Source organism: Mobula birostris, chromosome 2 (genome assembly GCF_030028105.1).
Source record: "Mobula birostris isolate sMobBir1 chromosome 2, sMobBir1.hap1, whole genome shotgun sequence".
Lineage (NCBI taxonomy): Eukaryota > Metazoa > Chordata > Chondrichthyes > Myliobatiformes > Myliobatidae > Mobula > Mobula birostris.
This window is the reverse complement of record NC_092371.1, coordinates 2,037,923-2,052,294: the sequence shown is the minus strand read 5'-3', so window position 1 is coordinate 2,052,294 and position 14,372 is coordinate 2,037,923. Positions and strand designations below refer to the sequence as shown.

Below are 14,372 nucleotides of genomic sequence, written 5' to 3'. Positions count from 1 at the left end.
CCTGAATGAGGAAGTGGAGGGAGGGGTTAGTAAATTTGCTGACAACACAAAGGTTGGAGTGTTGTGGATAGTGTGGAGGGCTGTCAGAGGTTATAGCAGGACATCGATAAGATGCAAAACTGGGCTGAGAAGTGGCAGATGGAATTCAACCCAGAAAAGTGTGAAGTGGTTCATTTTGGTACATCAAATATGATGGGAGGAATACAGTATTAATGGTAAGACTCTTGGTAGCGTGGAGGATCAGAGAGATCTTGGGGTCTGTGTCCATAGGACACTCAAAGCTGCTGCGCAGATTGACTATGTGGTTAAGAAGGCATACGGTGTATTGGCTTTCATCAACCATGGGATTGAGTTCAAGAGCCGAGAGGTAATATTACAGCTGTATAGGACCCTGGTCAGATGCCCCTTGGACTACTGTGCTCAATTCTGGTCACCTCACTACAAGAAGGATGTGGAAACTATGGAAAGTGTGCAAAGGAGATTTACAAGGATGTTGCCCGGATTGGGGGGGGGGGGGGGAGGGCATGCCTTACAAGAATAGGTTGAGTGAACTTGGCCTTTTTTCCTTGGAACTACGGAGGATGAGAGGTGACCTGATAGAGGTGTATAAGATGATGAGAGGCATTGATCATGTGGATAGTCAGAGGCTTTTCCCCAGGGCTGAAATGGCTAACACAAGACAGCACAGTTTTAAGGTGCTTGGAAGTAGGTACAGAGGGGATGTCAGGGGTAAGTGTTTTTTACACAGGGAGTGGTGATTGTGTGAAATAGGCTGCTGGGGACTGTGGTGGAGGTGGGTACGATAGGGTCTTTTAAGAGGCTCCTGGATAGGTACTTAGAGCTTAGAAAAATAGAGGGCTATGGGTAAACCTAGGTAATTTCTAAAGTAAGTCCAAGTTCAGCATAGCATTGTGGGCCGAAGGGTCTGTAATGTACTGTAGGTTTTCCATGTTTCTATGTAACTCATAATGTTGACTGCAATTTTGCCTTATAAACAGCCTCTACTCACTACACATTGCTTCAATTTGTAAACCAGCTACCTAATCTTCAGCAATATCATCTGCCTTTCCTGTGATAGTGTTTGCATTGAAATATATGCAGTTCAGGACACTAGTTGCACCATGTTCAACCTTTTGATTTTTATTTTTGTCTGCGGTCTTACCAACATCTGCTCCACAACCTCTCCACTAACTGTTCTGGCAGTCTGGTTCCCAACCCCTTCAACTCTAATTTAAATCCCATCTGCAGTATTAACAAACCTTCCCGCTAAAAAAAAATGAAAAATGGCAGATGGAGTTTAATAGAGACAAGTGTGAGGTATTGCACGTTGGAAGGACAAACCAAGATAGAACATAAAAGGTAAATGGTAGGGCACTGAAGAGTGCAGTAGAACAGAGGGATCTGGGAATACAGATACAAAATTCCCTAAAAATGGCGTCACAGGTAGATAGGGTCGTAAAGAGAGCTTTTGGTACATTGGCCTTTATTAATCAAAGTATTGAGTATAAGAGTTGGAATGTTATGGTGAGGTTGTATGCATTAGTGAGGCCAAATTTGGAGTATTGTGTACAGTTTTGGTCACCAAATTACAGGAAGAATATTAATAAGGTTGAAAGAGTGCAGAGAAGGTTTACAAGGATATTGCCGGCACTTGAAAAAGTGAGTTACAGAGAAAGGTTGAATAGGTTAGGACTTTATTCCCTGGAGCGTAGGAGAATGAGGGGAGATTTGATAGCAGTATATAAAATTATGATGGGTATAGATAAGAGTGAATGCAAGCAGGCTTTTTCCACTGAGGCAAGGGGAGAAAAAAAAGAGGACATGGGTTAAGGGTGAAGGGGGAAAAGTTTAAAGGAAACATTAGGGGGGCTTCTTCACACAGAGAGTGGTGGGAGTGTGGAATGAGCTGCCAAATGAAGTGGTAAATGTGGGCTCACTTTTAACACTTAAGAAAAACTTGGACAGGTACATGGATGAGAGATGTATGGAAGGATATGGTCCAGGTGCAGGTCAGTGGGACTAGGCAGAAAAATGGTTCGGCACAGCCAAGAAGGGCAAAAAGGCCTGTTTCTGTGCTGTAATGTTCTATGGTTCTATGGTTGGAGGATATTAGGCCCCCTCTAGTTCAGATGCAAACCGTCCCTTCTGTACAGGTTCCAGCTTCTCTGGAAGAGAGCCCAATGATCCTCCCTCCTACCCCAACACTTTGGCCACATACTAAACCATATAATCTTCCCAGTTCTGGCCTCATTAGCACTTGGCTCGGGTAGCAATCCTGAAATCACAAACCTGGAGATCCTGTCCTCTGGCTTAACACCTAACTCCCTTTGCAGAACCTCGTCAGTCATCCTACCCATGTCATTGGTACCTACATGGACCACAACTTCTAGCTGTTCACCCTGCTACTTAAGAATCGGACTTGATCCGAAAAATCCAGGACCCCTGGCACCCAGGAGGCAACATACCATCTGGGAATCTTGTTCTCACCCACAGAACCTCCTATCTGTTCCCCCAATTAACGTCTCCCCTATCACCACAGCATGCCTCTTCTTCCCCCTTCCCTTCTGAGTCACAGAGGCAGACAGTGTCAGAGACCTGACCACTGTGACTTTCCTCTGTTAGGTCATTTCCCCCTCCCCGCACCCCCGCCCCCCAATAGTATCCAAAGTGATATACCTGTTGTTGAGGGGGATGGCCACAGGGGTACTCTGCACTGGTTCCTTAACCCCTTTCCCCTTCCTGTCACACAGTTTCCTGTTTCCTGCACTCTGGGTGTAACTACCTCTCTATACATCCTAACTATCACCATTTCAGCCACCCGAATGATCCAGAGTTCATCCAGCTCCAGCTCCAGCTCCTTAACGCGGATTGTTAGAAGCTGCAGCTGGATGCACTTCTTGCAGCTGTAGTTGTCAGGGACACTGGAGGTCTCCCTGCCTTCCCACATCCCACAAGAGGAGCATTCCACTCTCCTGCTTGGCATCTCTACTGCCTAAATGGGTATATGTAAAGAAGGGAATTTAAAAAAACCTAGTACTTTTCTTTCCTTTGCTTTCTCTGACTGAAGCCTCATTTCGCTGAAGCCTCGAAGAGCTAAAGCCTCAAGGTCACCACTCTGAATTAAAATGAACAATTAAATGAAAACAAATTGATATAAAACAATTACAATTTTCTTGATCAAAATCAAATCTTCATACTTAATTAGGAATGTTTTCAAGATAGACAAGAAGTGAGTGGAGAGTAAATCCTGCATTTAACTTCTGTGCTGAAATCAGCAGTAGGCTTGTATATTAACAGATTTATGGAAAATGACATTTTAAAAGTAATTAAGGCCAATTCTTGCCCAAATTGATAGAGATTGATACAAAACGTTAAGAGGCATAGATAGGGTAGATCGCCAGAGACTTCAACCAAGGACAGAAATGGCCAATACAAGGGGGCATAATTTTAAGGTAATTGGAGGAAAGTATAGTGGGATGTCAGAGTAAGTTCTTTACAAAGAGAGTGGTGGTTGTGTGGAACATTCTGCTGGGTGGTGGTAGAGACAGAAACATTAGGGGTATTTAATATACTCTTAGATAGGCACATGGATGATAAGAAAATATAGGGCTATTAAGGAGGAAAGGGTTATATTTATCTTCAGTAGTTTAAAAATTTGCACTATATTGTGGGCTGAGAGGCCTGCAGGGTGCTGTATTGTTCTGTGTTTATTTTATTTATCAATACAGCGTGAAACAGGCCCTTCCGGTGCTTTGAGCCACACCGCCCCAGCAACCCTCGACAACCCCGATTAACCCTAATCTAGTCACAGGACATTCTATAGTGACCAATTAACCTACCTGGTACGTCTTTGGACTGTGGGAGGAAATGGGAGCACCCAGGGAAAACTCATGTACGGGGACGTACAAAGATACCTTACAGATGGCACCAGAATTGAACACCAAACTTCAACACCCCGAGCTACAACAGTGTCGTGCTAGCTACTACAGTACTGTGGCGCCCTATTCAGGGTTCTATTAATGAGCTCTGCTTCTGTGATGTTGTAGTAAATTTTCTTTTGTTATGTTCTCCAAAATTGATCTTTGCCTATTCAACATAGCCTCGAGGACAAAGCTCTTCTCCAAATGCTGTTGAGTAGCTCATGGTGAATAACTGAGATTAGACCATAGACCATAAGACAAAGGAGCAGAAGTCGGCCATTCGGTCCATCGAGTCTGCTCCGCCATTTTATCACCAGCAGATCCATTCTCCCATTTAGTCCCACTCCCCCGCCTTCTCACCATAACCTTTGATGCCCTGGCTACTCAGGTACCTATCAATCTCTGTCTTAAATACACCCAATGACTTGGCCTCCACTGCCGCCCGTGGCAACAAATTCCATAGATTCACCACCCTCTGGCTAAAAAAATTTCTTCGCATTTCTGTTCTGAGTGGGCGCCCTTCAATCTTTAAGTCATGCCCTCTCGTACCAGACTCCCCCATCATGGGAAACAACTTTGCCACATCCACTCTGTCCATGCCTTTCAACATTCGAAATATTTCTAGGAGGTCGCCCCTCATTCTTCTAAACTCCAAGGAATACAGTCCAAGAGCGGACAAACGTTCCTCATATGTTAACCCTCTCATTCCCGGAATCATTCTAGTGAATCTTCTCTGTACACTTTCCAACGTCAGCACATCCTTTCTTAAATAAGGAGACCAAAACTGCCCAAAGTACTCCAAGTGAGGTCTCACCAGCGCCTTATAGAGCCTCAACATCACATCCCTGCTCCTATACTCTATTCCTCCAGAAATGAATGCCAACATTGCATTCGCCTTCTTCACCACCGACTCAACCTGGAGGTTAACCTTAAGGGTATTCTGTACGAGGACTCCCAAGTCCCGTTGCATCTCAGAACTTTGAATTCTCTCCCCATTTAAATAATAGTCTGCCCATTCATTTCTTCTGCCAAAGCGCAGAACCATACACTTTCCAACATTTTATTTCATTTGCCACTTCTTTGCCCATTCTTCCAATCTATCCAAGTCTCTCTACAGACTCTCTGTTTCCTCAGCAGAACTGGCCCCTCCACCTATCTTCGTATCATCAGCAAACTTAGCCACAAAGCCATCTATTCCATAATCCAAATCGTTGATGTACAATGTAAAAAGAAGCGGCCCCAACACTGACCCCTGTGGAACACCACTGTTAACCGGCAGGCAACCAGAATAGGATCCCTTTATTCCCACTCTCTGTTTCCTGCCAATCAGCCAATGCTCTATCCACGTATGTAACTTTCCTGTAAATCCATGGGCTCTGATCTTGTTAAATAGCCTAATGCGTGGCACCTTGTCAAAGGCCTCCTGAAAATCCAAATATACAACATCCACTGCATCTCCCTTGTTTACAAATTACACCCTATGCTCATTATATGCATCTTCAAACAATGCAGATTCAGTTATGCGAGGAACCCATTTCTACCAATGTCTCCTTACATGCATCCAAAACTCAGTTATGCAAGGAGCACTGCTTTCCCGCCAATACAAGCCATGTGCACACACCTCACAGTCTCACTGTTGGGACGAGAAGCATCATTTTCCCACCAATACAAGTCAGGTGCGCATGCCTCACAATCTCACTCCCGCCAGTCTCACATTGGTTTTGGCATGGTGTGGATATGCGATCTTAAACTTCTGCTGGTTTTACCTATGGTGCAGTGACTTTGTGCTTGGAAATATTTAACTATGCCTCCTAAGTGTCCGATGTCATGTTCTGGGCCATCAGCCGAGCGGCAGAGAACTGCTTTAACACTTGAAAAAAAGTTGGAAATTATAAACAGCGCGGCATCAGCTGAAGGTAACAAAGCTCTGGGACGATACCGCCAGGATCAGAATCTTGCCTTTAAAGTTCTTTTGTTGCTTGACAATGTGCCAGCCCATCCTAAACATTTGGACAGCATTCATCCTAACATAACTGTGCATTTCCTGCTGCCTAACACAACATCGCTGATTCAACCACTTGACCAAGGTGTGATCCACACTCAAGGCATATGTATTTCTTTACGGCGAACTATCTCTCAGATGCTGCAAGCAGCAGACGATTTTGAAAATCCTGGGAGTTTACCAAGGGTGAGGGAATGTTGGAAGTTGGAACACTTGGCACAAATGGCGATGGACATGGATCCAAGTTTAGAACGGAGTCAACATTTCAGTTGTTCCCTGCTGTCAACCCTTCTTCCCTACGAGCAAATTTATGCTGAAAAACAAAATGCTGCCAAGCAAACAACCCTCACCACTTTCTTCAAATCGGTGTCATCTCCTGCTGCCGGCTGTTCTAAGAATTCTCAGGGTCTTCCTTCACTCCTTGCTGTGCTTGATATGATCCTGATGACCACAACCATCCACCTTATCCATGTAAAGCTGCCAGACACCACAACCACTCATCTCCTGGAGCGAACACACCTGCCACTGTTGGTGAGTACTGTACACCAGAGGATGCTAACTTTTTATGATTTATTACATTGAATATTACCTTAAATTGATGAAATATAATACAAATGTTGTCTTGTGGTACCGCTTTTGTGTCATATTGGTATGAAAGTGTGAATACATTACAGATAAAGCATATTTAAGAAGCCCTCTGGAACACATCCCTATCTTCTCCATTTAAATAATTATTCATATTATGCGTCGACTGCGAGGAACGTACCCCCCGCATATAACGAGGATAGGGTGTAATTTTGTGTTGAATGTACTCCACAGTATTATTGGGTATGGACTTGCAGAATTTTGACTAAGTCCAAGAAAGGAAGGCCAAACACCTCCTGTTATGATACAAGATTTCACTTTGTTCTGAACACCTTATGTACTCTGATCTTGGAGCAGGAGTAGAACTAGCTAGAAAATTAGTTGGTGTTACTTTTCAGAATTGAGCATGCAGGTACAATATTTACAACAGAGACTTTCTTTTGGGAAACGAAGCGACTGGTGCAGTTTAATAATGACATTAATGTGTGCTAACATCATCAAGTGGAGTTGAGGAGGACACTCAACTGTAAGGAGCTTAGTGAACAGAAAACCCTGCATAAAGTAGTGAATGCAGCCCAGTCCATCATGAGTAAAGCCCTTTCCACTGTTGAGCACACCAACACAGAGTGCCGTTGCATGAAAGCAGCATTCCTGATCAAGCACCACCATTTAGGCCAAGCTCTCTTCTCACTGCTGACATTAGGAAGGAGGGACAGAAGTCGCAGGACCCACACCATCAGATTTAGGAACAGCTATTACCCCTCAACCATCAGGCTCTTGAAGCAGAGGGGATAAATTTACTCAACTTCACTCACTCCAACAATGAACTGATTCAACAACCTATAGGCTCACTTTCAAGGACTCTTCATCTCATGTTCTTGATATTTATTGCTTATTAATTAACTATTATTGTTATATTTCTTCTTTTCTTTCTTTTTGTATTTACACAGTTGGTTGTTTTTTGCATATTGGTTGTTTGCCTCTCTTGTTGGGTGTGGTCTTTCATTTATTCTATTGTGTTTCTTGTATTTACTGTGAATATCCACATACATCTACTTTGATAACAAATTTACTTTGGACTTAAATGTGAATTTTCTTTCCTTCATTAATAACTAGAAGTGAAAAGAAAGATAAAGGGTACCTTCTCACAGTCATTTTCTGTGAATTTGTTAAGCAGTCGGGTTCGCTGTTGACCTTTTAAGTTTCGAAGCATGGAAGAAAGAATCGAACAAACGTGTTCTATGAAATAAAGCAAATAAGAATAAAATAAATACGAGCAAGAATAGGCTCCTCAATTCTATAAGGCTGAATTTTTACTTCAGCTCCATTTTCCTTTATATTCAAATGTTTATATATCATTGAAAGGTTTACAAGCTAACTAGGAATTAAAGGATATACCAACTACTTATGAATTAACTTTCAACAACTGAAATTTGAATTATAGTTAAGGAATACACACAGTGAGGCATAACTGCTGGCTCTTTTCCTTCTTACTTCTCACAAATCAGAATTGCATCCCATGTAACAAATCTGAACATGAATACAGGTATGCAAATACGGAACATCTCTGAAATGGAATCAGGATGTCTAAAACAAGTGGTAGTACTTCATTTTTAAAAAATATTTAGAGATACAACATTGTAACAGGCCCTTCTAATCCAACAAACAAAGAAATTTCCCCTTCTACAGAATCTCCCATGGTTTGGTTAGTAGATCACGATCGTTGAAGTGACTTTGTTTATTGTATCGTGGACTACAATGGGCTGGGAAGCGCTTGAAGCAACACATTTATTTTCCCTACAAAAATATTCGGAGCAGCGGCAGTTGCATAATGCTATTAAGAGCACCAGTGACTGGAGTTTTCTTCCTGCCTTTGTCTGAGGAGTTTGCATGTCTCCCCCGTGACCACATGGGTTTCCACTCACATTCCAAAGACATACAGGTCATTAGATAACTTGGTCACATGAGTGTAATTGGGTGGTCAGATTTTTTGGGTTGGGAGGGCCTGTTACAATGTTGTATCTCTAAATAAAAAAAAAATGAACCACCACTTGCTTTAGATATCCTGACTCTATTTCAGAGATGTTTAGTATTTGCAAAGACATAAGCATTTGTTTATTCAATATTATGAGCTTAGCAAATTTGCGTTGAGTTGTTACTTTCCACATCCAATCTCCTGGAGAGTGAAGGTCTGGTTAAACAGAACAAATGATTACTCTTAGATCCTGCAGATGCTGAAAATCCAGAATAACACATAAAAAATGCAAAGGGTTTTGATTTTGCTTTAGATTAGAATAAAATATACCTTTTCAATATTATGCTTAATTTACAATACATAGTTATGGGGAAATTCAATCTTGTTTCTGTTTCCATAATACCATAATGTATTTTGTATTTGTCTATGCAAGTAATTAATAAAAATATTGAAAAAGAAAGAAAATGCTGGATGAGTTCAGCAGGTCATGCAGTAGCTATGGTAAGACAGTCGACGTTTTAGGCCAAAACCCTTTCATTTGAAGCCATGCGGGTTAGAACTTGTTGTTTAAGTGTGAATACTTTCAACATTTAGATCAGATAAATTACTGGGAAAACCTACATTGACACAAAACATTAGCCACCCCCACCTCCTGAGTAATTAGATAATTCTTCCTTATGACGGTGGTACTGCGATAAAGATCAGAAGGGTGGAAAGACTTATGCCTTTTCTTCCCTCCCCACGGAGGACTTTTAGACAAGTGGTCATGGTAAAAACACCAACAACTGACAAGCAGTTCAGAATTCCTTATGTTGAATGAACTTTCAAGTCATTTGAACTTTACTGGAAATGGCAAATTATGGAAAAGAAAAGCAAACTCACATATACAATGTGTCTCAAGACCTTACGACATTCGAAAGTGGCACATAGGTTAGCAATATTGAGGCTTGGACAAACATACATAACAATAATTTTAACTCAGCAGGCCAGCCAGCATCTATGAGGACGAATAAACAGTTGATGCTTTTCGCAGAGTCCATTCATCAGGTCTGGAAAGGAAGTGGGTAAAAGTAGAATAACAAGGTGAAGGAGTACAAGCTGGCAGGTGATAGTTAAGCCAAGTGAGGAGGAAGACAGATGAACTGAAAAGATGAGAGGTGATAGGTGGAAAAGGTAAAGGGCTGAAGGAGGAATTTGATCAGAGAACAGAATGGATCAAGGGAGAAAGGGAAGGAGGAGGGGACCAGAGGGAGGTCAAGGGCAGGTGAGGAGAAGAGAAAGGATAAGGGGAAAGATAGAGTGGGGAATGGAATACTGCCTGACCCACTGGGTTCCACCAGCAATTTGTGTGTGTTGATCGGGATTTCCAGCATCTGCATAATCTCTTACGTTAACAATAATTTGAACTCTAAAATATTTTATTGATTGTTTCATGATCTGGGTATTTCCTGCAAGGTCAGCATTTACTGCCACTGATCAAGTGCCATTGGATAATTTCAGAAGGGATTTCGTAATCAATCGCAGTGGTATGTTTGCAGTCATATATCAGCAAAGGATGTGCTCCTCAGAAGGATATTACAGAACCAGATAGTTTTTGTTAAGTGACAACCCAGTGGTTCTATCCACATCAATGACTAATTATTTTTTAAAATTTCACAGCTGCTATGAAGGGATCTGACCACTGGATGACCAGTTAGGTAATAGCCACAACAACAAAAACTTGAGGATACAGCCCCATGCATTACAGAAAAATCCTTCATCACTGAGCACTTCTACAGCAGCAATACCACAAGAAAGCAGCGTCCAAGAACCGATGAAGAGGAATAAACAGTCAATGCTTTTGGCTGAGTCCCTTCATCAGGACTGCAAAAGAAGAGGGAAGAAGCCTTAGGCATGGCAGTGGCTATATTTCATTAGGAGTTTGAGGAGAATTGATATGTCACCAAAGCCACTTTCAAATTTCTACATATGTATCGTGGAGAGCATTCTAACTGGCTGCATCACTTGTCAGGTATGGAGGGCCACTGCAAAGGATCGGAAAAAGCCTCAGAAAGTTGTAACAGCCAGCTCCATCATGGGATAATAAGGCGATGCCTCAAAAAGATGGCATTCATCACTAAGTGACCCCATCACCCAAGACATGCCCTTTTCTCAATGCTACCATCAAGGAGGAGGTACAGGAGCCTGAAGACACACACTCAGCATTTTAGGAACAGCTTCTTCCCCTCTGCCATCAGATTTCTGAACAGTCCATGAACTCATGAACACTACCTCTGTATTTTTTCCTCTCTTATTGCACTACTTAATTTTTTTAGTGTTTATACTTATTGTAATTTATGGTTTTTATTATTATGTATAGCAGTGTACTGCTGCTGCAAAACAAATTTCACAACAAATGCCAGTGATATTAAACCTGATTCTGATTCTCCTGAATGAGGGTGCATAACTTCACTTACCTCAACTCTGAACTGATTCCATAAGCTATGGGCTTACTTTCAAGTCTATATAACTCATGCTCTCAGTAGTATGTATGTCTGTATATGTATGTATTACTATTTTTTTATTTGCACAGCTTGTCTCCTTTTGCACATTGGTTGCCGGCCAGTCTTTGTGTGTAGTTTTTTATTGATTCTATTGCATTTTGTTGTTCTACTGTGAATACCTGTAAGAAAATAACTCTCAGAGTTGTATGATTCATAGACTTACTTTGATAATAAATGTATTTTAAACATCATGGCTGTGGCTATTACACTACTGCTAGATGCTCACAAAAAAAATGTATCTGGTTCACCCAGGTTACGGGTTACTCTGGACAGGAAAGCTCATCCTTACCAAGTCGAGCCAGGTTGATTCAACTGCCTAACAAAATGGCTCAGGAAGCCACCAGATCAAATCAATCACAAAAGAAAAATAAAATCAGATGACCACTAGGCACTGCTTTTGGTGTTAGCTATGTCAAAAGTACATCTAAAACAGTTTTGGAAAAAAAAATCCTCCGCTAACATTTAGGAAAGTAGCAAAGTTAGAAAGGTTGTGCCACAAATTAGTTTAAATACAGCTTAATCTAATCATTCTCTCAGGCAGTATCCTAGGCTGCCTCATCTTCGTGCTCACCCATTATCTTCACACCAGCCGATCAAACCTGGTTCAATAACGAATATCATGCATGTAGAAAACTGAACTGCAGGATCACCTGGTGCTAAACAACAGAAACACGATAATCCAAATTGACCTTCTCGTGAGGCCTAATTAAATCCATTTTCATTAGATTGCAGTTAACAGTGGCTTTGATTCAACAAAATGATAATTGTTGTTTTGAAGATATTTTCTGCAAAGGTGGTACATCTCTGACTAAACTAAATACGAGGGATGAAAACAAATTGCCCATTTATGTTCTGAAGATGAAAATGAACCAGGAAAACTCCAACTCTGCTAATTACTATCTCAGCATTACCCTTAGCAAAGAAGCAGAAGTCACCCACAGTGATTACAATTGACTGAACAATGATCTTTCTCCAAGTCAGAAGTGGCTGACTGCACGATATCCATTTACTTCACAACCTCTCAGATATTAAATCAACAATGAGTGGATGCACTAGACAACATTCAGATTTGGGTTGAGACGTGGCAAAGTAACGTCAGTACTATAAGACCACTAGACAACCGCCAACATACTCTGAGAGATGTGTAACCTGTTCTCAGGTTGGAGGAGCATAACCTCATATTCTGTCTAGGTAACCTCCAACCTGATGGCAATGAACAGTGATTTCTCCAACTTTCAGTATTTTTTTAAATCTTCCCCTTTTCTCCTTCCCTCTTCAGTTCCCCACTCCGGCCTCCTACCTCTTTTCCTTATCTGCCTGTCATGTCCCCCGGTGTTCTTCCTCCTTTGCTTTCTCCCATGGTCAACTCATCTCTCCTATCAGATTCCTTTGCCTTTTCAACATATCACCTTCCAGCCTGTCCTCCTTGTGCTTCCCCCACCTTCTTGTTCTTCCTCCTTCCTTTCTAATCCTGATGAAGGTTCTCAGACTGAAACATCGACTGTCCATTCATTTCCATAGATGCTGACTGACCTGCTGAGTTCCTCCAGCAATTTGTGTGTGTTGCTCTGGATTTCCAGCATCTACAGGATCTCTTGTGCTTATAACTTATTCTCCTTGTCATTTAATAGCACGCTTTAACATTACGATGGGGTGATAACCACAGGGTAGTAATTTAAAATCAGCCGCAAAAATAATGTTGGTACAAGAATAGATGCCAACTATTGCCTTGTGGACAGGGCGAAGGTGCTAGAAAAAGCTGTGTCAGATCTTAACAATACCCCAAGAGATGACCCCAATAGACTTATAGGGGAAGTGTCATCTCATCTGGAAGATCTGCCTGTACCTCTGAAATGTGCTGAAGGAGGAGATGTAGAGATGTAGGGATGTAGGGGCAAATGTAGAACTTGTTCTAATTCCAAGGATAAGTGCCAGCAGGGAATTAATGGGGAGGGACAAGTGTACAAGGGACTCGCGCGTCCAAAGGCAGGATCTCCCAGTGGCTACCCATTTCAATTTGACTTCTCCTTCCAGCCTGTCTGTCCATAGCGTCCTCTACTGTCATGATGAGGGAAAACTTCATATTCCATCTTTTGGTAGCCTCCAACGATGGCATGAACATCAATTTCTCTGAATTTGGGTATTCACTCTTTTTTCTCCCCAGCCCTCTCCTTCTCTCTTTTTTCCATGCCTCAGTTTGATTACCCTCTCATCACCTCCCTCTTTCCTTTTCTTCCAAGGTACACTATCCTTTTTGATCAGATTCTTTCTTCTTCTTCAGTCTTTTACCTCTTCCACCTTCCTGCTCCCAGCTTCTCATTTCATCTCCCCTCCCCCCAGTCTCACCTATAATCTGCCAGTTTGTAGTGCCCCATTTCTTATTCTGGCTTCTGCCTATTCCTTTCCAGTCCTATTGAAGGGGCGATGACAAAGGCTGGAAAGGTGAGGAGGTCTGGAAGAGAGATTTTCGGGAGTGAGATAAAGAAACAGGACATCCAGGGTAGTAATCTCTGGATTGCTGTCACTGCCACACACCAGTGAGGGTAAGAATAGGATGATTTGGCAGGTGAATGCGTGGCTGAGGAACTGGTGCAGGGGGCAGGGTTTCAGATTTGTGGATCATTGGGTTTGGGATCTCTTCTGGGGAAGGTATGACCTGTGCACCTGAACCGGAGGGGGACAAATTCCATTGCGGGCAGGTTTACTAGAGCTGTTGGGGAGGGTTTAAGCTAATTTGCAGGGAGATGAGAGCCAGAGTGATAGGGCTGAGGTTGAGGTAATTGGTTTACAAAGAGAGACTGTGTGAAATAAGACTGCAAGCAAGGAGAGGCTGATGATGTGGCAAATTGCAGTCAACAGGATGAGTTACAATGTAAAAGGTGGGCAAAATCAAAACAGGTGATACAGGACTGGAGGTGTTATATAAAAATACGCGGATTATACGGAATAAGGTAGATGAACTTGCAGCACGGTTATAGATTGGCATGTATGATGTTGCGGGCATCACTGAATCATGGCTGAAAGAAGATTATAGCTGAGAGCTTAATGTCCAAGACATTGTATTGAAAGGGCAGGCAGGAAGGCAGAGGGGGTGGTGTAGCTCTGTTGGTAAAAAATTGAAATCAAGTCATTGGAAAGAGGTGACATAGGATCAGAAGATGTTGAATTATTGTGGATAGAGCTAAGAAACTGCAAGGGTGAAACGACCCTAATGGAAGTTGTATACAGATTCCCAAACAGTCGTAAGGACGTAGTCTACAAGTTACAATGGGAGATACAAATTGCATGGCAAAAGGGCACTGTTACAACAGTCCCGGGGAATTCCAACATGCAGGTAGATTGGGAAA

General features: G+C 42.1%; 1 protein-coding gene across 1 annotated transcript in view; it reads right to left on the bottom strand.

The window, feature by feature from the left end:
- The window catches only part of ctnnbl1 (catenin, beta like 1), a 255,909-nt gene that overhangs the window by 53,715 nt on the left and 187,822 nt on the right, over window positions 1–14,372 (bottom strand). Inside the window, exon 12 of the mRNA XM_072280851.1 lies at window positions 7,649–7,746. Coding sequence (XP_072136952.1) covers window positions 7,649–7,746 — 98 coding nt within the window. The remainder of the gene's footprint in view (window positions 1–7,648; window positions 7,747–14,372) is intronic.